General features: G+C 33.9%; 1 protein-coding gene and 1 long non-coding RNA gene across 7 annotated transcripts; both read left to right on the forward strand.

The window, feature by feature from the left end:
• Positions 1-844: 844 nt before the first annotated feature.
• Positions 845-26,085, forward strand: LOC127877389 (uncharacterized). 6 transcript variants are annotated; one of them, XM_052423209.1, is made up of 14 exons: positions 845-1,059; positions 6,351-6,476; positions 7,175-7,243; positions 8,054-8,142; positions 9,361-9,484; positions 10,277-10,382; positions 11,734-11,789; positions 12,245-12,337; positions 12,778-12,870; positions 13,182-13,274; positions 13,774-13,880; positions 16,193-16,279; positions 17,006-17,108; positions 21,213-26,085. In XM_052423209.1, exons 8-14 carry the CDS (start codon positions 12,281-12,283, stop codon positions 21,234-21,236), a joined length of 564 nt encoding a protein of 187 aa, XP_052279169.1. In that variant the 5' UTR covers positions 845-1,059; positions 6,351-6,476; positions 7,175-7,243; positions 8,054-8,142; positions 9,361-9,484; positions 10,277-10,382; positions 11,734-11,789; positions 12,245-12,280; the 3' UTR covers positions 21,237-26,085. The 6 variants fall into 6 exon arrangements, 3 of the variants coding, with proteins under 3 accessions (XP_052279169.1, XP_052279171.1, XP_052279170.1); XM_052423210.1 differs by lacking the exon at positions 845-1,059 and adding an exon at positions 1,120-1,264; XM_052423211.1 differs by lacking the exons at positions 9,361-9,484; positions 10,277-10,382.
• Positions 18,980-20,336, forward strand: LOC127877390 (uncharacterized). The gene is made up of 2 exons (XR_008048405.1): positions 18,980-19,334; positions 19,480-20,336. It is a non-coding gene; the product is annotated as an uncharacterized LOC127877390 (long non-coding RNA).
• Positions 26,086-26,481: the final 396 nt, after the last annotated feature.

A 26,481-nucleotide genomic window follows, 5' to 3' on the forward strand; every position in this document is an offset into this window, starting at 1 on the left:
TAAAAATGGCAAACATCAGTTGCCACAGAATGCAAACAGCAGTTGACGAATATATGCAGACATTCCTTCTACCGTTTCGGTACACATATTACTATGTTTACCATTATACTGACATTTACTTTAACGAGTATTATCTTTTTGTATGGAATGAGTGATGTATTGGACGTCATCATTGATGACGTTCATTCGAACGAATGATAAAGGGGGCTAAGTTCCGTTAAGCTGAGGCAAATCACTGCGATTTGGGTCTCTTGAAAACTGGCCGAACACGTTTGCTGAAATTTGACATGTATATGGACAAGAATGCGATCTACCTGTTGGCGTAGGCGTTATACCTGGGAAAAATCAAGTTTTCGAGTATTTTGTGTTGAAATATTTTTATGGGAAACGGCACGCGCGCATGACGTCATGAAAAGCGCTTAGGCTAGCTTCCATCTTGTTAATAAACAAAGAAACAAAGTTACGCGTTATTAATTCAATAAAAGTTAGGCGTTTAATCGATAAACAAAGACGTAATAATTGTGTTTGAATATCAATCGGAAGTACACAAGTGTGTTTTTTTAATAAACATCACATAAATCAATGTGTTATTCAACGTATTGTGAATTTGTGTGCTACGAGTTGAAGAAAGGTTTACGCGGCTAGGCTTTCCGAGATAAATGTAAGTACACACTGGTATTAGAATGGTATTCTATTTATCCGATAATATCTATTACATTATTAGGGTTTAATATTTTATTATTAAATCAATAAATAAACGTGAGCAGCAAATCAATTAATTTCGTTTGCAGTAGAAACCGAAAGACGGAAAGTAAACAAACCAACCATCAAAATGCGGTAACGCTGTATTCCAAATAAATTAACAGCCAAAGAGTATTCTCAAAAGTAGTGCGGTGTTAACTCCGCCCACGAAGGGAGATAACTTAGTCTGTTGTAAAAAATGGCGGTGTTAAAATTTCTCTCTTTTATTGACGCCGACAATTACATCAGAGAGGAAGAAATCAAAACGTGCGAACGTTTTGTTTTTTTTGGCAAGACGTGGGTCACCGAAGTCTACAGGTATTTTAACAGTGCGATTCCAGTGTTTTTTAATGGTCATTTTGGTATTCGAAGATATGTGCCTGTTAAATGCTGCACCTTGCTTATTGTTTACACCCCTCCAGCATTTTGAAGTTCCTGTTCTGTTGACCTACACTTCCGCAGATGCATAGTGTGTTATATGGTGCCCTTATTTTGGCAAGACGTGGGTCACCCCAGTCTACAGGTGTTTTAATATTTCGAATCGAATTTTTGTGCCTGTTAAAGCGGGTTAAATATGTTATAATAACACACAATATGCAAGAAAAATGATACATTTAAGACGAATTTCACAAAATACAGCAAATACAAATTAGCGCCCCGAGCCGATTGTGACGAAGATAATGCGTAATTATTTTCCTACAATAACCGATGCATTCGTCTTTTTAGTAAGTGTTCGTGTGTCGTATGAATCGATATCGCTGCAGGAATTTCAAATGAACCGTTAAACTAAATTTAGATTCACATCGTACATGCATGATATACATGCTGGCGAATTCGGATGTACAGCCTTTTTCGATTTCAGAATTAAATATCTGGCTTATTCAGCATTTTTTTACACATGTTCTTCTTAACTTTTATTTTAGTTTAGGCCAAAAAAAAAAATAGTCTTGGTTCAGGGAACCCGACCGACCCTATTTTTTGCCCCCGACCCTAACGATTTTTTGGTCCATGGAAAAAAATCTGATGGCGAAAATGCTAAAATCTCGTAAAATTTCATTGAAAACAGCCACCATTTAAACCTGGATTGGTTGTCTATATTTTTCTCTTTGTTTCAATGAAAGTGTTCGCAATTTGAACAGTGAACAAAAACCGGTCTGCACCTGTATACGAGACATTGCTTGACCTTATTGTTATTGAAGTGCGCATGCTAGCTGGCCAATCAACATTGAGCTCGCTTACAGATGAAATAACGTTGTTGAATGAAATGTAAAAATGGGTGGAGCTATGGAGTAATATTCGGTAATTCATGCGCAGACACTGTGCACTTTGAATACACAGTTAAAATTGTCGTCTGCAAACAAAATAGCGGCCGGTCGCAAATGTCGTATTATTAAAGATTAAAAATGAAAAGAAGCGTGACAATAATTTAATTATTTCCAAGCTGTCTATTGATCTGAATTTAAAAGTGATAATTAAATAATTAGTTCTATGTCGATGATGTTACAACTTTCTGTCAATTTCCGATCAAATGAAAAGATGATAATCAATTAATTTGTTTGTTTAACTCGCACACTATGCTAACTGACAGCAGCGTATTTTAATCAAATGAAAATGTGAAAAAACGCGCGGTTTAATTGTAATTAAAGTTTCGTATTTTTAACACATAGGAAGAGTCATTCATCTAGTCTACTATAAAAATGGAATTAACCACTTTGTCTCTACAGTCGCTAACATGGCGTCTTTAACCTTAAAGCGTCGTTGGACGAAAAAGAGTCATAAAAAAAAATAATTAAAACACAAAACACTAGAGCATTCCAAGAGTCATGGAAACTTGACAACAATTGGCTTCGCTTTGATAATGAATCAAAATCAATGTACTGTGACGCCCTTAGCCTGTACAAACCAATAGCAACATTCAAATTTATGTACACTGCTCACTTCCTTAGTGTTTTATACAGGAAGGAAAAAGGGCGTGGTGCAAAATTTCAAAAAAGGGCACTTTAGCGCGCGACATTCATAAAAAGGGCACAAATATATCTGTATAGTGACTTAATAACAAGCTTTGTTACACACAAACATTGTATGTATAGTTTTGAGATTTATTGTTGAATAATTAAACCAACAAAATTCAGAATGTATATTTTATTATGTGTTTTATATTTTCATGTAGAAACAAAAAACAAGATTAAACACCATAAGATATATATCTTATACAAACTATAGCTTTTCAAAGAAGTCTTAGAATACTGTTAAATGAGTTACCCTCTTAAACAATTATTTATATTTAAAACGTTACACACATTGCACAAACAAGTCCTTTATATACATCTTAAATGGAGATTCACACACACTAACACTTTGTTGAATAGTCAGAAAGTTCTGCGTAATGACATTGTTTTCATGACCACGTGTTGTATTGTGTACATTTTATTTCGCAAAAAGTGTAATTAGGAACGGCGCCGTACTGTCTTTTGTTCATTGTCAATTAATTCTATACACGTTAATTGGTGTCCGATATAAACTTGTTTTGCTTACAAAGCAATTTATATCAATTTCTAATTTATGTTTCGTCGAAAGTGGAATGCCAAAATCGGAAAGCGTACGTTGTGACATTCTAAACACGAATGATAAGTGGTACAAGTTCAATATTTTTGTAAAATTCATATCTGTGTTTGCCAATTAACATATTTTGACAAGTTACAAACAGGTCATAATGTTCTTAATTGAACCAATGGTGCAGGCCTACTACTGTTACAACAATTAACAACTTTTGGCCAAACAGGGTCCAAGACGGGGTAACAACTTCTTTGCCGACATTCACACGTTATTGTAATCAAAACATCGTGACAATAAACAATCACGTGCTCCAATTAAGCGCGGTCTGCCTAACCGTGAACAGCAAACGTGTTAAGATTGTCGTCTGCTACAATTCATCAACACACATCTACTGTGAGCCTGCGCCAATTGTATTGGATAGGAGGCGGAGCGTTATTTTAATCGACAGCTTTAATATGAGCCTGCGCCTATTGTATTGGATAGGAGGCGGAGCATTATTTTAATCGACAGCTTTAATATGTCACGGGTTGCTATTTTCGTTGTATGGCCAATTTTCAGGAAGTACAGTGGACGTCATGGGGTTTTGTAATCGGCGTATGGAAACAATTATCGGGCGTAATATACGGCCATACGCCGCTTAGTGCAAGCCCTGTAAATTAATTTTTATTAACTCAAAACTGTTTTGCATTAAATTGAAATCAAATCAATATTTTACAGATACAACTGGTGTTTTTTTTTTTATTTAATTACGCATAAAAATAAATGTTTTGATATAACTGAATTATGCATGAAATGCACAATTTTCACGTGAATAACATCGAGGTTTTCATCAAGTCTCCTAAGTAACTGTGCACGATTGTATCCGGACCGATTAGTGTTACAAAGCCACTGAAATTATCGATTGATATTGACACATGGTTATTCACGCATGACGTATTCACAACCGTGCGAATCTTCGCTGATAATAGTCGGCTTAGAAGCTTGGTTAAGAGGCAATTAAGATGTTATCAATAATGTCGCGCATGGCGGAAAACAGGGCGGCGGCCTTTGAAAAGGGCAGCGTGGCGCTGATTTGCTTTGAAAGGGGCAGCGAGGCGCTTCAAAAAAGCGGCGTGGCGCCGCGCCTCGCTAAAACGGTCTGGATAAAACACTACTTCCTGTGCGATGCGCTCAAACCCATTGCCATTTTATAAAAAAATGTACCAGAAGAAAGACTTGTGCTATTCTGAGGTTACCCTCCTTTTGACAGCCACTATTCAGACTCTTGAGCACCTGTCGGAGACTAGGTCAGGTCTCATGATGAAAAAAATTCTGAAGGTCACACCCCAAACACCAGAGACTGATAAAGATGGCTTGTTCACTTTTGAATATGAAGGTCACACTATTACAGACAGACAAACAAAAAATGGTTGGCTCAAAGAAATTTTGGGCCAGCGCTAGCCCTGAAGAAGTGCATAAAGAGCTAGGAATATTGAATAATATACAACGACTAAATACCACATGTGCAATGTTAATCATTTGGTCAGTGTTTAAACAATCATGGGTGCATTAACTGACCCTTTTTCACCCTGAAATCAGTCGACTGGTAAAAAAAAAAAAAAAAAAAAAAAAAGAAAAACCTACCTACCCTCCTACATTTTTCTGGCCATGTTCCCTGAACCAAGACTATTTTTTTATTTGGCCTTATATTAAAATATATGTATAATAAGTTTTTTACACATTTTATATTAATTAATAAATATTTGACAAGATCGTATATACCCGCTTTAAATACCGCACCTAGCTTATTGTTTACACTTTCTCTATGGGTTTCAAGATGCTGTTGACTCGCTTCAAAAGTGAGTTCACGATGATAAAGCCAAAAGGGTTACATGTACATGCAAATAAGTGTTGTCGGAATCGTTAACCTTGGCCACTGGCTATAGATTTAAAACATTACATCAACATGACCAACAAATGTAAAGCTCTAGAACACAGTAATCATGCTTAAGACTTAGGCTAAGTTTATATGAAATTCACTTGCACAGAACATTTATAATGCATATCGATTCACTATACTGACTATGTGAAAAAAAATTAATTAAGCTGTACGTTTACCAAAAAACATACTGAAGTTTTGTCTGTCAATTTTCCTTTGCTAAAAATTTGCAAGCAGACTTGAAAATCTCATTTATCTTGAAATAATTATTTACATGTTTCTTGCATAATTTTTTAACACAATCGCTCCTCAACACCATGACTAGGTTCGCCCTACATCAAAAATAATTCAGGACTTTCTATCACTTCAATATTTTCCCACTTACTACAAAATCATGCTACTTTTGCAAATTACATACCACATATGTATATTTTTGGCACATTTGCATCAAATATTTATATGAAGATGTCAGTGCCATTGATCGTTAAGAACAGAGACGCGAAAGACATAATGGGTTTAAAGAACATGTGTTGTTTCTGCCATTGCAGTCTTTCCGAAATACCGTCGGTCCTCGGATTTTTCCGATAATAATTTGGAAAATTTGGAAATGATTCAAATATTACCGAACCTCGTGACCTTTTTATCAAACCAAAAGTTCTTACAATTTAACTGCCGTAAAATTGTGTGACCTGTTTGAACATTAATACCTATAATATTTATTTTCCTTATATATTTAATTTTGCATTCAGAAAATAATAGTCTCCTTCTAATAATGTAGAGTAAATGGTGTTTTATAGTTTGTTGTTTACACAGATAGTTGTACCAATGATTATTTAATCCATGTCTTGCTTCTAAATTGTTCATGGTGTTCTTATTATTATTTCATTATTCACTGATGTGTACTTGTTTCTAACTTGAACAGAAAAATTGATGGCTTGGCTTGAGTTTATTGAATATATTTTAATAACCAATTAATTAAAACATATAAACAAATATACAATGCCAACACATAAATGGAAAACATTTCAATGAACACACAAACTTTGTTGTCATGATAACAGTATATCTGGTTGTTCTGACTTCATGTGTTAAAATTATTGTTTAATTATGGCATGTCTTAAATACTTAATTTTAGATAATGGATGCATTTTTACATCTGCTGTGTTTGCCTTTGGATGGCAGTGTTCTCCATGTAGCAAGTACAGTATGGACTGCCATATTTTTGGCACAAGACCCTGATAAACACAGGTATTTAAGCGAGGTATGTAGCATGTTCAATAATAAAATCTTAATACCTTAACTTTGAGGCATTTCCGTGAACATTTAAACATTTACATTAAAATGACAGCACATTAACGTTATTAAGAAATAACCCTTTGCATTGACCAATATGATGGAAACCATATTTTAGCTCACCTGAAATTAAAGGGCTGAGATTTTGTGACAGTTGCTGGAACATGTAAAAACTTTTAAGCATTGAAATATTTTTAAATATTATGAAATATGGTCATAACTGCATGAAGGTTCATGTTAAATCTGTGCATTTACTTGGTATTTATTAGGAATTGTTTGATGGTCTCAATGAATAATAGTATATAAAGCATTGATTAAAAGAAGTCTATATTGTTATTTTCAAGAATAACTTGATTGAGTATTATAAGTTCGGCTGTTTTCAGAGAAAACTCGAGGTATTGTCATAGCCAGCTCGTGCTGTCGTCTGTGTCGTGCTAAAACCTTTACTTTGGCTCTAAAATGAAAGTGCTTCACTTACAACTTTGAAACTTTATATGTAGATGCACTTTGATGTGTTCTACACACCACACTCAATTTTAAGGTCACTAGGTCAAAGGTCAAGGTCTTTGTGATTTAAAAATAATTCTGACAAGCTTTCATTTATTCAAGACTGAACCTGCCGCCGAGCGTTGCTCTTGTCTTAAGTGTACTATTTTCTATGCAAAGGTGCAGATACTGGAGTATGATCATCTGGTTGGAGCAGTCAATGAGGGTGGATTCCACTGGTCTCTTATAGTAAGTGAAAATGATTCTCAATTTACTTGCGAAATATCACGGTTGTCCAATTTTTAACTTGGATACATGTATAAATGGCATGAAACATTGTCTACTGGGCCTCTACAAAAATTGGTTCCATAACAGAGCTGGGGCCAAAATTTGCCCTGTCCTGTGATGAATCTGTTTTTCCTCTATGTGAACAGTAAACCCTTCAAAAATCTTCACTCAAAACACATGGCATAGAGCTTACATTTTTGGCATTCGTATAGGGGGCTTCTACAAAAATTGTTGAGATTACAGGCTTGGGGCCAAAAGTTAGGCCCACCATGGGGCCCAATATGTTTTCCCTACATGTATATACTAAAAAAACTTCACAAATAGTCTTCTCTTAAACCACAAGGCATATAGGATAAATATTGTGCATACAAAATTGCCAAGTGGACATCTGCCAATATTGTTCAAATTTAGGCACACAGGTTAAAATTTGCCCTGTCCTGCTGGGCCATTGTGTTCATACAAGAAAGTATGTAGTTAGTAAAAACTTAAAAAAACCTCTGAAAACATAAGGCATAGATAATAGGTTTTTGGCATGAACAATTTATAGTATTTTCATCTTGATTGCTAAATTTATTTTTCTTGTTCAAAAAAATATCCCCAACCTGGAGCAGTCAAATTATTTTTATATATGTACATAGAAAAAAAAACTTTAAAATTCTTCTAAATAGGTTAAATTTTCAAGATTCCTGCCAGTGGGACTAATTATTAAGATCGCATATTATTCAGGTTAGCACCCCAAGGCCCTCTGGGGGCCTCTTTTATTTTCTTCAGGTTGTGCAACCGAAAGACAACAAAGTATTGTACATAAATCCGATGGGGGAGCAGAATGTTTCCCAGCAACAGATCCTGCAACAATGGATGTAAATGTGTACATTATTTAATTAAACAGATTAGATACATTTAACTTCATATACTAAATTAGAAAATATCACAGACTGTAAAATGCTATGTAAATATTTAACTTGCAAATAATCATCATTTATATAAAAAGTTTACACTGATCAGATTGTGGAGGTTTTGGTGTCATGTCCGTTACCGAAATTAGACTTCCTGACAATATGTAGCATTAGCGTAATTCCTTCTTAGTTTGATTGACACCTTTCAGTGGTTTATGGGAATAATTGCCTCCAAGAACTTTTTTATGTCCCCCACCACTATAGTGGGGGACATATTGTTTCTTCCCTGTCTGTAGGTCTATCTGTCTGTAGGTTTGTTTGTTGGTTTGAGTGTATGTTTGCGTCAAACTTTAAAATTTGCCATAACTTTTGCAATATTGAAGATAGCAGCTTGATATTTTGCATGCATGCATGTGTATCTCATGGAGATGCACATTTTGAGTGGTGAAAGGTCAAGGTCATCCTTTAAGGTCAAAGGTCAAATATATAGCTTCAAAGCGGCGCAATAGGGGACATAGTGTTTCTAAAAACACTTTTCTTGTTTAACCATGTGACCCTGACATTAACCTAACTAAAAATCCTGATAATTTACATTTAGGCTTAGTACTAGCACTTAGCAAGTTTCATTAATATTCCTGCATTGGTTTGTTTACGAGAAGAGGCGTGGACAAGGGAAACATTTCTTTACTTTATGCTTTTGTTTGCTCTTGTTTGAAGTACAAGAAATCCATGTTTTAACCTTCTAACCTTGACCCAAATAAAAATCCTCACAGTATGCCGAACCAAGCTAGCTATTAATAAATCTGACCAAGTAACATTAAAATCCTTCATTGATTTATGTTAAGAAGCACTGGCAAGGTAATTATGTTTTTAACCTTGTGAACTTGACTTAATTGACAAATCTGCCAATATGCAAACCAAGGCTTTGTAATGAACACTCCTTCTAAGTTTCTTTTTAATCCTTTAAGTGTTTTATGAGAATAAGTGCTGACAAGATGCAAGGAACATCTAACCAGACATCCTGACATCACTCTGGACAGCGCAAAAAATATGTCTCCATTACCAGCTAGGGAATTTCATTCCTTATTCATTCCAAAAATTTAGCAAATAATATTTGTACTCATAATGTATCATTTATGGTGATTTGATGATGTTGTTTTTTTACTTTTTGCTTTTGAACAGTAAATGTGTGCACATTCGGCGCTGATCCAGCATTGATATGGGCGGACCAATACATTGGAACATACTCTGCCCACGTCATGCAAAACAGTCAGATTCAATATCTTGCGGTGTCTACGTTTAAAAGGTAATGGAATCTGTTATTTGTACTTCCCAATGATTTTTTTTCTTTAAGCGTTGTTTGTCTTTTTGTCCATCTGTGACACTTTTCTGTCCACAGCTGTTTCTTAACTTTTTCTTGTAATGAACCTTTAAAATTTATTTTCTATTATGTTGCATTGGTACACGCATAAAATTTATCTGCATCAACTTGGTAAGCCATAGTTATCCTCTTCATTGATTGAAAGTAAGGAATCTGCATCAACTTGGTAAAGCCATAGTTATCCTCTTCATTGATTGTGAGTAAGGAATCTGCATCAACTTGGTAAAGCCATAGTTATCCTCTTCATTGATTGAACGTTAGGAATCTGCATCAACTTGGTAAAGCCATAGTTATCCTCTTCATTGATTGAAAGTAAGGAATCTGCATCCACTTGGTAAAGCCATAGTTATCCTCTTCATTGATTGAAAGTAAGGAATCTGCATCCACTTGGTAAAGCCATAGTTATCCTCTTCATTGATTGAACGTTAGGAATCTGCATCAACTTGGTAAAGCCATAGTTATCCTCTTCATTGATTGAAAGTAAGGAATTTCATAACTTTTTTTTGCTTTCCATAGCTGTTGCTCAGTAACTATTGTATGTAACTACATGAAACTTGTAATTAATATGTATGTTCATAAAATGTTTGTGCGTGCCTAAGTATTACTTGGATTGCCTTGGTAAATTAATTTTCAAACCCACTTAATTGGTTGAAACAGTTGTGTTTTTTTCTGCCCAATGCTACCTCTCAGTAAATATAATGATATTAACAACTTTAGTAAGCAGAATGCTACCTGCAGAATCAATCCCTAGAGTTTGTGCTCAGCAAAACACAACTACTAGAAGAACGGAGACGAATAGCCAGAAGACTGCTTTCTGAAGGGGGTAAATAATTTTATTTCCAACAAAAACGAAACACTGTATATATTTTATCATTTATCACTTTTCCACCATTTTATCATTTATCACTTTTTCACCAAAATGTTATATATGTTTTATATGTTTTGATTTAAAACCAAAAAAAAGCAAACCGTTATTATAACTTACCAGTGTTTTTTATCCAGAAAAGTTCTTTTTATGCTTTCTTAAGTGAATTACTTTCCATTGCTTTTTTTACTGGATTATGAAAAAAAAATTGTTCAATAAGGAAAATGATAGAAAATGGCTTTACAAATAAGAAACAAATCATTGCAATATGATTATATTTTTTATTTTATTTTGTACTTTGCTGTGTATTCTTATGATCTCTCTGGGTTTGTCTGTTGGTAAGTCCTGAGTAAAGGAGCATGTCAATGGCAAATAGGGGATCTAATTGTCAGAAATAAATAAAACTATTAAAGGGTATTTAATTTACTTAATGATTTATTTAAAATGATACCCCATTATAATAATAATCCTGTAAGATAGGTGTTTTAATAAGTATTAAAAAAATCCCCAGGGCACTTTAACTAAAAATGAAGTAGAATGTAAATCATCAAGAGTCAAGACTAAAATTTACTTAAGTGTTATGCTATGCACTTATGATAATTGATAAAATTGTTAAGTCAAAGAAATAAAACACACACACAAAATTCCAATACTGTCCCTGTGGAATTCGAACTCACACACTACAGAATCTGCTGGTTTGCATGTACAGTGTGAACATGTATACATGTATATGTAAATGAATTTATATTGCACTTTGGATGCCCCCAGGGGTTATACTGTTTTGCGCATGTAGGTCCGTCGGTCGGTCCGTCCACCAAATGGTTTCCGGATGTTAACTCAATAACGCGTAAACCTAGGATCATGATACATTATTGGTACAATGATTATGACTGGCACATGTCCCCTATTGATTTTCAGGTCACTTCTTCAAAGGTCAAGGTCACATTGACTAGAAACAGTAAAATTGTTTCCGGATGATAACTCCAGAATGCTTAGGCCAAGGATCATGTAACTTCATAGGTACATTGATCATGATTGGCAGATAACCCCTATTGATTTTCAGGTCACTAGGTCAAGGTCACATTGACCTGAAGCATTAAAATAGTTTCTAACATATTCACACAATGGCTGCCACTATAACTGACAGCCCATTCAAGGGGCATGCGTGTTTTACACACAGCCCTTGTTTGCATGCCTTGTTTGAAAAGCCTTAGAAATAATATGTTTGGACACATGAATGACTAAATTAATTGCTGCAAATACTTTTAAAGCATATTTATTTATTCAAATTGTTAACTTACTTTTCTAGAATTCATTGGAGGTCATCTAGAAGAGATAGCAAGTAGCCCATCAGTCGAACATGAGGTAACAGCCACCTTACTATATTGATGTGAATTAATTATAAAAATAAATATGTTTAAAAAATGCAAAAAAAGTTATCCGATGAAAGAGCAGTGGAATATCTTAGGCAAAGGACTCAGAATGGAAAGGGTTTGAGGAAACACTGTCTAGTCAGAAAGAAACAGTTGATTATACAATCTCTTAGCAAAAGCAATAAGAGTCACTGTTAAAAACGTGCCCTTGCTAACAAATCTTTACTCAAAGTAAGGATAATTTCTGTTGTTGCTTTTCTATAATTCCTTTCTGATCTGATTTCCCATTCACATGATATTTCATCTCCAACATTAAAATATTAGGAAAACATAAGTGAATAATCACAGGAGTAATGAGATTGCAGCTGTCATTTACGGTAGAGAAAATGAGAATACAAAAACATAAAAGAAGTAAATATGTCATAGTATATCATGATCATTTTGCAGAACTCGGACCAGCTGGCAAACACCCCTGCCTCTGCCATGGAGTTGGAAGGGGGAGACACTGACCCAGTAGTCGATCATGTGGCGACAACTAGGGTACTCTATTTATGTGAACTAATTGTAAACATAAATATATCCAAAAATGCAGAAAAAGTTATCTGATCAAAGAACAGTGAACTGTCTTAGGCAGCAGGAGACTTAGATTGAAACTGGCTTGAGAAAACACTGTCTAGTCAGTAAGACACAATTGATTATACAATCGCGAAGCAAAAGGAATCAGAGTTACTGTTAAAAGTGTGCCATTGCTTTCAAATCTTTTATGGGTATTATGGTAATTTCAATTCTTGCTTTTCTATAAGTCCTTTCTCATTTGAGATCCATTCACATGATATTCCATCTTCAACATTAAAATACTAGGATAACATGAGTGAATAAGCACAGGAGTAATGAGATTGCAGCTGTCAATTACGGTAGAGAAAATAAGAATACAAAAACATAAAAGAAGTAATTATGAGTATATCCTGATCATTTTGCAGAACTCGGACCAGCTGGCAAACAACCCTGCCTCTGCCATGGATTTGGAAGGGGGAGACACTGACCCAGTGGTCGATCATGTAGCAACAGCCAGGGTACTCTATTTATGTGAATTAATTGTAAACATAGATATATCCAAAAATGCAGTAAAAGTTGTCCGATCAAAGAGCAGTGAACTATCTTAGGCAGCATACTTAAATTGAAAAGGGCTTGAGAAAACACTGTCTAGTCAGTAAGACACAATTGATTATACAATCGCGAAGCAACAGCAATAAGAGTTACTGTTAAAAACGTGTCCTTGATAACAAATATTTCATCTGTGTTATGGTAATTTCAATTCTTGCTTTTCTATAAGTCCTAGGTAAATAAAGGAAGTAAATATGAGTATATCATGATCATTTTGCAGAACTCGGACCAGCTGGCAAACACCCCTGCCTCTGCCATGGAGTTGGAAGGGGGAGACACTGACCCAGTAGTCGATCATGTGGCAACAACTAGGGTACTCTATTTATGTGAACTAATTGTAAACGTAAATGGATCAAAAATGCAGAAAAAGTTATCTGATCAAAGAGCAGTGAATTATCTTAGGCAGCAGGAGACTTAGAGTGATAAGGGTTTGAGAAAACACTGTTTGTTAGTAAGTCAATAACACTTGATTAAACAATCGCAATCAGAGTTACTGTTAAAAGAGTATCCTTGCGAACAAATCATTCTTCAGTCTTATGGTAATTTCAGTTGTAGCTTTTCTAAATTGATAAACCTCTTGTGTACCATAATGCAAAGCATATTTTTAGAGGTTCATCGACGTATCTTTTAGGTTAATTGTGGTATCGGTATACATTTGATTTATTATTGGATTGTTAAATTTTGCAATAAATATTTTAGGAAAGAGTCAGTGTTCACATTTATGCACTTCTGCAGAGAAGTGTTTGCATCTATATGCATCACACTTATTAACTTATGTTGGACTTTTTACTTGAAACATGTAATTTGTTTAGGAGTCAAGATATCCAGCCAGAGCGAGTACATCAAAGGTTTGTGGCAGACATTACCTGTTGACTTATCAAAGAGGGATGTATTTAGCTTTACCCTCCCATCAAAACATGTAAGTGCTGTCCAAGTAATTGTCGTTATCTACGGATGGATCTCATATTTATAGGAAACTATGTTTATCCTTAATCATCCTTTACACCTCATATCTGGTATTGTTGTCAGTAAGAATGATATTGATTCCCAACAGAAAGCAGGGTCTTGTTTTGCCCTTGTCAGTCTATTTTGCTCTCCGTCCTTCATTCACTCTTTTGCTTGTCCAGATATGCTTATCCATAATTGTCAATGGAATTTTATTAAACTATCAAGAAGTTTGTATACAGCTTGGTCACACATATCAATTAAATTATGTAGGGATCTACAACATAACCACAGAGGTTTGACCTTTTAATTGATTCAAATTGAGGTATGTTGTTTATTCGGAGCTTTCATTTAGAAACTTTTGTCTGAAATATCATGAAATAATTCTTAGTATGCTAACACTACATGCTAATCAAAATCTATAGAAAAAAGGAAATCTCAAGCAATTTTTGGCAAAGCTTATTATTTTGAAAACAGTTCAGAACAGTTTACATAATTTGATAAGAAATTCACATATGAAACACAATCTTAAGGAAATGCAATAAACCTTGATGTCATGTGTATAAATGTAAAGAAACAAACAATAGTATTTTAATGACATATTGTATAATTGCTTGTAAACATAATGTTTTAGGGAAATTAATTTTAGTGTATTTATATTAGCTTGTCACTCTTTCACTGGCAGCAATGTACTTGACGTCATACTGGTTCTTTGATGCTTTTAATCAATGAATGTGATGTAGAAAATAATTCACAAAATAATTTAGAATTAAATCAAGGTCATCAAAGTGTAACGAATCCATAACAACTAAATAAAGGTAATTTGTTTATCAGGTTCCTAAATATGCAGTAAGTAATTATATATACCATAATAAAATGTGTTATAATAAAGTGAAGGTGAGTTAATTTCTCTGAGGCGGAGAGAAAAAAAAAATTGTCATTCCATACTTCTGTCTGTCACATTTTTCTATCTGGACCTGTTTTTCAGCAACTATTTCATGCAATTTCTTGAAATTTTAAATTAATGTGTCAGCATGTTGATTGTTCAAATTTTTTGGGCATACTAGGTAACTCCTTATTTATGCCCCTTTAATTAATTCAAATTAAAGGAATTATGTGTGCTGTTTATGAGTACATTGTAGTTATTGCATGGAATTTCATATAAAAATCATCTTACTACCGAGGGTGCATGCATATATTATGTCAGTATCTACTTGGTATGCAAGTAAATAAATATTCTCATTTATTTGTTTATGTCCCCCACCACTATAGTGGGGGACATATTGTTGTTGACCTGTCTGTTTTTTTGTTTGTGTGTTTGCGTCAAACATTTACATTTGCCATAATGAAGCTAGCTAATTAATATTTGGCAGTCAAGGTCAAAGGACAAATATATGGGTCAAAATCGCTTATTTAATGCCTACTTTTGCAACATTGAAGATTGCAACTTGATATTTTGCATGCATGTGTATCTCATGGATCTGTACATTTTGAGTGGTGAAAGGTGAAGGTCATGGTCATCCTTCAAGGTCAAAGGTCAAATATATGGGGACATTATGTTTCACAAACACATTGCTTGTTAAATATTATGTCTGCAATAAGCTGTTAGTAAATTAACTATTGTGTGGAATATCATGTAACTAAAATGTTTTGTTTTAAATTGTGGTTGTTCACTTCCATATTTTGTTTGGATCAGCTTTAAATGTTTCGATCCTTAATTGATTGTAATTGAGTTTTTCCCGCCTGGGTTATTGTTTGGAATTCAATTTTTATTATTATATTAACATCAAGTGTTTATTATTTATACAGTTGTTACATACATTTTGTCAGGATGGCTTGGTCAGTTAAGAATTGTACCCTTTTATGATAGGCAGGGCCCTCAATCCATTTTAGGGGAAGCGGGTCGCTACCCATACCAGGGGGAATTTTCGAGGCGTTTCCCTTTTGGGGGAATTTTTTACTTACTCTCTAATTATAACATTTGTACAGGTTTGCACTATATTCATTGCTTTTTTCATAATAAAGTATGTTTGACAAGATTAAATTAAAATAGAATTGAGATATAATAATCATGAGACACATCTATCTTTTTTTTTTAGGGGGAATTTTTCTCCCAAAAAGGGGGAAAAGTATACTTTTCAGGGGGGAGAATGCGGCCGAATTTCGGCCGTGGATTTGACAGATTGAGGGGCCTGATAGGATTTTTCATTAGGATGGGGAATACCAACCCCATGATTGAATTTTCTTGTTATTTATTGTACTGATTTCAATGTTTTCTTCATTTAGGCACCTTTTCGCAGAGAGTCCATTATTTATTATTGACCTAAGAGTCAGAGAAACTCATTGTCTGTGCAACATGCCGGATGATGGAAGGTATGCAAGGTTTCATTAATTTGTCCTAAAGCAAGTTAAACTATTAATTAAACAATAACAAAATAGTTACCTCTACATGAAACTTAAACACCATATTGTCCTTCATATTGACAATATCACCATATTGTAAATTGTCCTTCCGTTTCTGAAAATGTTGGCTATACATGAATCATTTTCTCTTGACAATTGGTCTCCCTTTCTCAAAATTTGTCACTTCTTTGCAACGAATCAAGGGATTCAAAAGCATTTTTCCCTTATGTTCACCTTCAAGAGAAATCAAGTTGCAATTAACACACCGTGCTTGTTCAAGGTCAAACTTTGAATAAATGCTACAAATTTGCCTACACTTAAAATTGCTTGTCTACTTCAAAGGTTGAATGTTGTTATATGTCTGAACTGGTTTTTATGCCCCCGGTAGGAGGGCATATAGTGATTGGACTGTCCGTCTGTCTGTCTGTCCGTCTTTCCGTCACACTTTGGGTTTAGGTTTGGGAAAATGCTCATTATTTATATGTCCCTTGAGATGTTACCTTAATATTTGGTCTGCATGGGCATATGGGCAGGGCCTTTCCATACGCACACAAATTTTGACCCCTGTGACCTTGACCTTGAACTAAGGGTTTGTGTTTAGGTTTCGAAATCTGCGTTTAGGTAAGTTAAGTGGGATGTGCTGAGATGTTTAATGTGTTGCTGATGCTAAGTGTATCTTTTGAATGTGCTTCCCAGAGAGTACTGGCAGTGTGAAGGATGCTTTAAATGGTTCCACCCGGAATGTGTTGGTGAGTCAGTGGAACCAGAAAAGTACAAGTGCGCATCATGTTCACACAAGGTATTGTTTTTTGTTGTTTTTTTCACTTACCAAAACCTATTTAAAAAAAACGCTGTTTTACATGGATTTGTATATTGATATATTTTGTTTACCAACCTCTTCTTCAAAATCTTATTGACCTATTGTACAGAAACTTCACACAATAAATATTATATGGCATCTTGGTTCGGGATTTTAAGGTAAATATAGTGGGTTAACTGTTCAAAATACTTTGTGAATTAATTGAGATAAAAACGTTTACATTTATTCATTTATTTCGGACCTAGCTTGTTCTTGGGTTCATGGTGCCAATTGTATGGTTATGTACATGTATATAAAAGAACAGATTATGATAAAAGTATGCTTAAAATACGTTTGAGCCATTTAAATGACAATTTTGACTTTCATACCATATATTTAATGCTTGTTTTGAAATGTACATTAGTTCGGTGAATAGCATTTGTGTAACCGTCAATATTGAATGCTTAAAGGAAGAGTTACCTGCTTTAGTTAATGTACACCAAAATTAAATATTGTAATAAAACCATCCATTATTTAGTGTGAATGACCAAGGTAAAGGATTGGCGCGACTTCAATAATATTACAAAGGTTCACTTTTAATTTTCATACGCCCGTTTTTTAAAACAGAACGTTTTATAGTTTCACTTTTGGCGGGCGGCGTCCACAGTAGTGTCCGCTCTTTAATTTCAACAGAAAATATCTAGGTCAAGTTAGAATATGGGTCATGTCGAGTCAAAAACTGGGTCACGGGGTCACATAGCGCATTTCATGGGTTTAGCATGGTGTCCGTTATCTAATTGAAGAAGTTTTCATATGATCTTCACCAAATTTGGTCAGAAATTGTGTCTTTATGATATGTGCATGTAGGTCAAGTTAAAATATGGGTCATGGTAAAGTTATCACGTTGTTCAAAACCTTCAAATAGGCGTATCTTGTGACAGTTTGGCAATCTTGTTTTATTTTCACAAAGCTTGTATGCATTCATATAGAGCCAGATTTGAAGCGTGTATAATATATAACTCATATTAATTATCATTTTAATTATTAACTATACATTTGTTAATAAGTTGTACAAAGGGTTCAAAATTGTAAAAAAAATATATGTGTACTCATGCAAATGCATGTCCTGACTGTTTCTGTTATTTTGGAGATTGCATGACTACCTATCCGAAAGGTAATGATCAAACTCAGAGCGCAGAGGCCTATGGATATTGTTCTTCTAGTTGACTTCCATTAAGGTGGTATAAATTAATATTCTGTGAGCTAAACAAAACAAGTAATATGTTTGTCAGAAAAACTATTTCCCCTACTGCGCCGATTTGAAGCTATATATTCGACCAGTTTGACATTGAAGAATGACCTGAATTTGACCTTTCACCACTCAAAATTTGCAGCTCCATGAGATACACATACATGCCAAATATCAAGTTGCTATCTTCAGTATTGCAAAAGTTATTGCAAATTTTAAAGTTTGACACAACATACAATCAAACCAACAAACAAACCAACCAACAGACAGACAGACAGACCAACAGACAGGGCAAAAACAATATGTCCCCCACTATAGTGGTGGGGGACATAATGACCACTCCACATTCTCTAAATTGGCATTTATAACTATTAACACTTTAAATTTGTCATCACTTGCAGAGAATGCAGTTTATATGTTTGTGGGCAACAGTTACTTGTCTATGTTCAAACCTACATAGTTACATAAATTTATTTTTAATAAAATCAAATCACAATTTACTTCTTTTTTTAATTTCAGTGAACCATACTATTCTGTCGTAAAACAGTTGCGGGGAGTTAAAGATCCCAACCTAAAAGCTTATCTTGCGAAGGATAAATAGTAAGTTTCCACAAAAATTGTATTTTTATACGCCCGTCTATGACGGGACGTATTATGGTATACCCCGCGTCCGTCCGTCCGTCCGTCTGTTAATGTCGTACGCTACGTCAAATATCCTTTGACAGATTTTCTTCAAATTTTAACACAATCTTAATATTGATAAACCCTGATCCCCTTTCGTTTTTGACGGAATTCTGAATTGTCGTTCCAGAGTTATGGGACTTTGTTCGTCAAAATTTCGTGATTTCATTGAATGTCCTACTGTAGCTATATAAAAATGTTAAAGTTGTTATAACTTTGGTATGCTTGGACCTAGAGTCTTGAAACTTGACATGAAGGTTGGCCAGAACTAGTAAGTAACCACTGGACATTTCAAGGTCATTCATTTGAAGGTCAAGGTCACTGTGACCTTGAATGTAAAAATGTTAAAGTTGTTATAACTTTGGTATGCTTGGACCTAGAGTCTTGAAACTTGACATGAAGGTTGGCCAGAACTAGTAAGTAACCCCTGGACATTTCAAGGTCATTCATTTGAAGGTCAAGGTCACTGTGACCTTGAATGTAAAAATGTTAAAGTTCTTATTTCATGTTATAACTTTGGTATGCTTGTACCTAGAGTCTTCAAACTTGAAATAAAGATTGGCCAGTACTAGAAGATGACCACTGGTCATTTCAATGTCATTCATTTGAAGGTCAAGGTCACTGTGACCTTAAATGTTAAAATGTTAAAATTGTTATAACTTTGGTATGCTTGGACATAGAGTCTTCAAACTTGACATGAAGGTTTGCAAGCACACTTAGATGACCACTGGTCATTTCAAGGTCATTCATTCTAAGGTCAAGGTCACTGTGACCTTAAATGTTATTGTTGTTCATGTATCCTACCGTAGCTCAAATATCCCCCGATGGATTTTTTATACGCCCGTCTATGACGGGACGTATTATGGTATACCCCGCGTCCGTCTGTCCGTCCGTCCGTCCGTCCGTCCGTCTGTTAATGTCGTACGCTACGTCAAATATCCTTTGACAGATTTTCTTCAAATTTTAACACAATCTTAATATTGATAAACCCTGATCCCCTTTCGTTTTTGACGGAATTCTGAATTGTCGTTCCAGAGTTATGGGACTTTGTTCGTCAAAATTTCGTGATTTCATTGAATGTCCTACTGTAGCTCAAATATCCCTTGATGGATTTTTTTCAAATTTCAACACAATCTTAATATTGATAAACCCTGATCCCCTTTCGTTTTTGACGGAATTCTGAATTGTCGTTCCAGAGTTATGGGACTTTGTTCGTCAAAATTTCGTGATTTCCATGCTCATGTACTTATAAAATAAACCATGTATTCAAATACAAATAAACTGAAGTAAAAAAATGATTCAAAGGGTTATTTATTACCTTACTACTTCATTGGCATACGACGGGCGTATCATGCGCTCATGGCGCAGCTTTTATTTGTTTTTGTCTACAGATCTAGTTACCTATGAAGAAAGATGTATTGTTTTTCATCACTAACAATTTTTACACAATATCCGTCAATGTATCTTAAATATAATATATGTATAATAATATATAATAAAAACATTTATCTTTGCTTATTCAGATACTTTGTGTTACTTAAGAAATTAAAAAATTTCCACAACATTTTTGTAAACACACTATGTCATACGATCCATGCCCTTCTACAAAAGTAAATGCAAAAGCTGTGCTTAATACATGTTGTACAGCAGCAATTACTACAGCAGTGTCAACATAGATACTGACATGCAAAATATGTCCCTGATGTGAGCTTATGACTATGGTTAACCTTATGTGTCTTCTCTTTGCCTTATAAAATATGTACATTGGTATGCATGATCTTAGCTTAAAAGGCAATGAATGTGATCCTAGTTAATTTAATTTGTTTCATTTATAACTCGACTTATATATATGAAATATATATAGTTGAGCTATCCTTCTCACACCGGTGTCGACATGAGTGTTAGCGTGAGCGTGGAAATGTTTGCGTACTATCCCAAATATTTTCCATGTCCCTTGACATATTGTTTTTACATTGAAACAATCATACAAATATGCATGGATTTTGAATTTCATATTGTGTTGAAGATTCATGAAAAGAAGAGTTAATCAAAACTTTAAATCTTAGAACAATTTGTTTAAGAATTATCTTAGAAACTTTTAGAAAACCAGCCCAGAGTATATGTGTAAAGATGACAGATCCAATATTTAATATGCATCTTTATATATTTTTCAGGTGAGTCAAAGCGGACACAGTTGATGAGGAAATATGCATCCAGCATTGGAAGCAAAATTTTTCTTTAAAAAAATACAATTAATTTAATGAGGTAGTTTACATAATGCCCTGTCTGTTGGTTTGTTTGTTTGTGCAAACCTTAACATTTGCAATAACTTTTGCAATATTAAAGGTAGCAACTTCATATATAGCATGCATGTGTATCTCAAGGATCTACACACTTTGAGTTGTGTAAGGTCAAGGTAATTTTTTTTTTGGTAAAATTGATGAATTAATATGACATCTCTTTGCAAATTGTTTAAAAATTAATACATAACTTGTTTCAGAAACATTGTTTAATAACATTCGATTGTCATTTATTCGAATTTGAAAGTTGTCAAAAGTAATTATTTCTCCCTATACGGTAGCTTTAGGTATATGTGATATGTAATAAGAAAACTAGTCTTCATTGCATTACAAATTAATGAAGCATTCTTTACATTTGCTTTTATGACAAAAAAACCTAGTTTAGACTTGTAAAATTGATAAAAATAATTATTTGAACATAAAGTTTGACCAGAGTGAACAATTTAAACACACAAGTTTATAACGACGTGTATCTTGTGCTTTGCATTTGTTTAAAAGTTGCCTTATAATTGTGCGAAGCATGTCTTCTCAAATTAAAAATGCATCTTATTCAAAGGTGATCAGAACTTAATGTGTTTTTTTTAATAATTCAGGGATAAAAAAAATCAGACTAAGAAACCATATACAATAATTCATAGTCTGTTGTCTTCACAGAGAGAAACTTCAATAAAAAAATATGCTGTCATTTTATAATACCTTCGTGTTTGCCTCACGGTTGCCTATTGATTTGTTTTAAAATAGGAAGTTTATAATGAGGTATATAACACAAAGAAATTTCATATTTGAATTATTTTTATGCTCCTCTAAAAAATTCTTGTCTGAGCTTTTTCTCAGCAACTTATTACGGGAATTCAATGAAACTTTATGGGAAGCTTCACTACCAAGAGGAGATGTGCATGTTATCAGCCAGTTATGGTCGGATGATTTTTCACAGAGTTATGGCCCATTGAAATTCTCCATTAACTGTACATATTGTGCATTCTTGTTCGGGCTATTTTAGCAACTAATGTCTGCAATTGAATGAAACTTTATGGGAAGCTTCACTACCAACAGGACATGTGCATATTATCAGCAAGTTATGTTCGGATGATTTTTCACAGAGTTATGGCCCTTTGAAATTTTCAATATACTGTACATATAGTGCAATTCTTGTCTGGGCTATTTATCCCCAACTAATGACTTGAATTCAATGAAGTTTTATGGGAAGCTTAACTGCCTTGAAGAGATGTGCGTGTTATTTGTGGGTTCTGGTTAGATGATTTATTTAGAGACTTATGGCCCTTTGAAATTGTTAAGTTGCTAAACCATCCATCCTATTATTTTGTCCAAAGTTATGCCCCTCAAGATGTTTCCTTTTATCTGAATATATAGTGCAATATTGTGACCAAAAAAAACTTTGGGGAGCTTCACCCATCTCTGACGGCTTGTTTTAATTAAATATTAATTGTAAATCCCATATCACCTTTTATCATACTTTTTTGTAATTTACAACTTGGTTTTCTGACAATTGTTTTCCTTGTTTTGTTTCAAATAGGCATGATATGGTTACTATTAAATCAACTTCATATGTTCTTCCCTTGTGATCAGTATTTTTTATATCTATTTCTTAATATTTTTCAGTAGTAATAATGTCTAAGAATGTATCTGGGTAGAATGAATATCTGTTCTTTTAAAGGTTGTAACTGATGCTCTATTTATTTTGGACATGACATGTTACTGTCTCGTTTGTACAGAGATTAAATTAAATACTACATTTTATTATGTGTGATTCTATTTTTGTGTTCCAAATAGGCAGTCTGACATATTAGGTATATTGAAAACTCTTACATATAACATTTGTAAGTATCTGTTATTAATGACAGTTAAATGAAACAATGGTTGTATAGTTGTGTATATTACAAAGTATAATTATTGTTATATTTCGAAATTAGAATTATGTTTATATTTTAATTTTCATACACTTTCAACTATAATTTGTAATAGTGCCGTTGCTACTTAAATTTTATGTGGTTTGGATGCTCACTTTAATATTCTATGCTCCTTCAAAATACAATTAAGGTTTCACCTTAACGGTTATAACGCGAGTAAAAAGCATCCATATGTAGCAATATACACTGTAAACATGTGATTTAAAACAAGTTTTGTTCAATTATCTGTAAAGTTCATTCATAACTATTTTATAACATGTCTGCTAAATCCACTTACTATATTCAAGCATTTTGCATTATTGTTTTTGTTTAACACTAGAAACTGTAAAGTTTATGTGTAATAAAATTATGTTCTGTTCTGTAACGATTGTATGCTGATGTAGTTGTTGCATTAACATTAAATAGACATAAAAATTCGGTATTCTATATACTACTAACATTTTATTGTGATTCAAGTTGTATTAAGTTTTGTTCTCTAAACAGATATTGAATTATTTTACTGATACAACAACATACGGTATTAAAGCAGTTCCATATATAGCTAGATACACTGTTATCATGTTTGTCTAAAATATCTGTAAAGTCTATCCATAACCAAATTATGATATTTCTGTTAGAAAAAAAACGACAAACTATATGTATTCATGTATTTTGTATAATCGCTTTGTTTAACACTAGAAACTGTAAAGTTTATGTGTAATAAAATTATGTTCTGTATATTACATGATAATCTATCAATGTTGTTTTGTGAACACAACCTCTGGTTCTATGGAAAAAAAAACACAAACCTTAAGCACTTAATTTGTCGGTATGTGTGCATTTGTGTGTATGGGTGTGCGATAAATTGCAAGTGTTTCCTGTTCGCGTGTTTGTGTTTTGTGTGAATTATGTTAAGCAAATTAATTTAACAAAAAAGTTTATTTGACTTTATTAGATGATAGTATTGAGTGTCCTACCAAGAAAAATTGGTGCACGCTATTAAGGGATCTACTAAGTAATTTGGGATTTTATGATGCTTGGTTTTTTCAAGATGTTGGAAATGAAAATATGTTTGTATCAGTCGTAAGACAAAGATAGAGTGACATGTTTGTACAGAATTGGAATGAGCGACTTCATACTTCTACTAGGGCAAATTTTTATAAACATATCTCCGTTTTTCAATTTCAACCGTACCTGAATATATGCAATGTCAACAAGTTTCGAGTAAATTTATCAAAATTACGTATGTCATCACATAGATTAAATATCGAGTCAGGCAGATGGGCTAGACCTACACCAATTCCATTAGATCAAAGAAAGTGTACTGTTTGTAATAAACTCGAAAAAGAGTTTCATTTTATTCTTGAATGTACAATATATACTGAACTGAGATCAAAATATATTCCATTGTATTACAGACAACGACCAAACATGTACAAATTTATCGAGCTAATAGAGCTAATAACATCAAATAATGAACTATAAATAAAAAAATTAAGCTGTTATATTTATCACTCTTTTAAGGTTCGAACGCATAATACATGTGTCATCAATTTGATTTATTCTGAAATGTTTTGTGCGGTATGTATCTTGTTGTAACTTTAATTGCATTTATTATGTACTGCATATTAATTGTTGGGATAGTACCGCATATGTAACGTGTTTTTATTCACGTGTTTTTTAATCGGTCTTTGTGTTTTAACGGTCGCCTTTAATGGACTGTCAAAACTGTATTTGAATGTATTTAATCAATTGCCATTATTATCTTTTTAATGAAGTTTATATTATAGTATCGTGTCTGTTCCTAGATGTATTCTACGACAATATGGCTGCATTTTTAGAACTGTTATGCACTGATTTACAACTATTATGTCTGTCGGTCGGTCCGTATACCAGGTGGTTTCCGGATGATAACTCAATAACGCTTGGGCCTAGGATCATGAAACTTCATAGGAACATTGATCATGACTCGCAGATGACCCCTATTGATTTTCAGGTCACTAGGTCAAAGGTCAAGGTCATGGTGACCCGAAATAGTAAAATGGTTTCCGGATATCTCAAGAACGCTTATGCCTAGGATCATGAAACTTCATAGGTACATTGATCATGACTCGCAGATGACCCCTATTGATTTTCAGGTCACTAGGTCAAAGGTCAAGGTCACGGTGACCCGAAATAGTAACATGGTTTCCGGATGATAACTGAAGAACGCTTATGCCTAGGATGATGAAACTTCATGGGTAGATTGATCATGACTTGCAGATGACCCCTATTGATTTTGAGGTCACAAGGTCAAGGTCACGGTGACCCGAAATAGTAAAATGATTTTCGGATGATAACTCAAGTACGCTTTTGCCTAGGATCATGACACTTCATAGGTACATTGATCGTGACTCGCAGATGACCCCTATTGATTTTTAGGTCACTAGGTCAAAGGTCAAGGTCACGGTGACAAAAATCGTATACACACAATGGCTGCCACTACAACGGACAGCCCATATGGGGGGCATGCATGTTTTACAAACAGCCCTTGTTTGTATATTGCATTAAATTGAGTTTATTAGCCTCATACACTCTGACGCACTTAGGATATATTTAATTACATGTATACTTTCGATAATTATTTATGTTCTAGTGTAATGTATAATAACTCATAATGTATAATAATTCATGTAGGCACCGTTGTAACCAAACGATTTTATTTCTTTGCATAACTTTATTTTGTATAATCATAAACTGTGTATTGTGGAAACACTGTATCATGTATGCTTGATTTGTCCACTTGGGCTTTTGGCTTTCTGGATGGATTGTTTAATAAACTATGTTCTAAAAAATGCAAAGGTTTCGTGTCCGCTCAATTATTTTGCTATGTATGGTCGGATTAAAATATTACTTGGCATGAGTATTAACCACAAGAGTATATGTGAAATACTCAACAGCCAGATGTCAAGGTCAAACGGTGCTATATAACTTTGACAATAATCAATGTAAATACCTAATTATGACAGTGTTTGGTGTCCAATAAATCATTTTGCCGTGCATGGTCCATTTTAATGACAATTGGCATAAGAAAAAAACACAATACATGTCGTTTGATATGTCACGTGAAAGAATCGAGATGCTGATGTCAAGGTCAAGGTAAAAAGGTGCTTTGGAACTTTGACAAAAAAAAACACAATGTAACACTGTGATCATCACAGTGTTTTGTTTCCACTAAATAACTTTGCTAAACATGT

The sequence above is a fragment of the Dreissena polymorpha genome, chromosome 4 (genome assembly GCF_020536995.1).
Source record: "Dreissena polymorpha isolate Duluth1 chromosome 4, UMN_Dpol_1.0, whole genome shotgun sequence".
NCBI classification, from domain to species: domain Eukaryota; kingdom Metazoa; phylum Mollusca; class Bivalvia; order Myida; family Dreissenidae; genus Dreissena; species Dreissena polymorpha.

Coding starts and splice junctions, on each gene's coding strand:
- LOC127877389 (XM_052423209.1), top strand. CDS start 12,281: ATGGAGTTGGAAGGGGGAGACACTGACCCAGTAGTCGATCATGTGGCG. Junction 12,338..12,777: donor ATCATGTGGCGACAACTAGG/GTACTCTATTTA, acceptor ATCATTTTGCAG/AACTCGGACCAGCTGGCAAA. Junction 17,109..21,212: donor GCGCATCATGTTCACACAAG/GTATTGTTTTTT, acceptor TATATTTTTCAG/GTGAGTCAAAGCGGACACAG.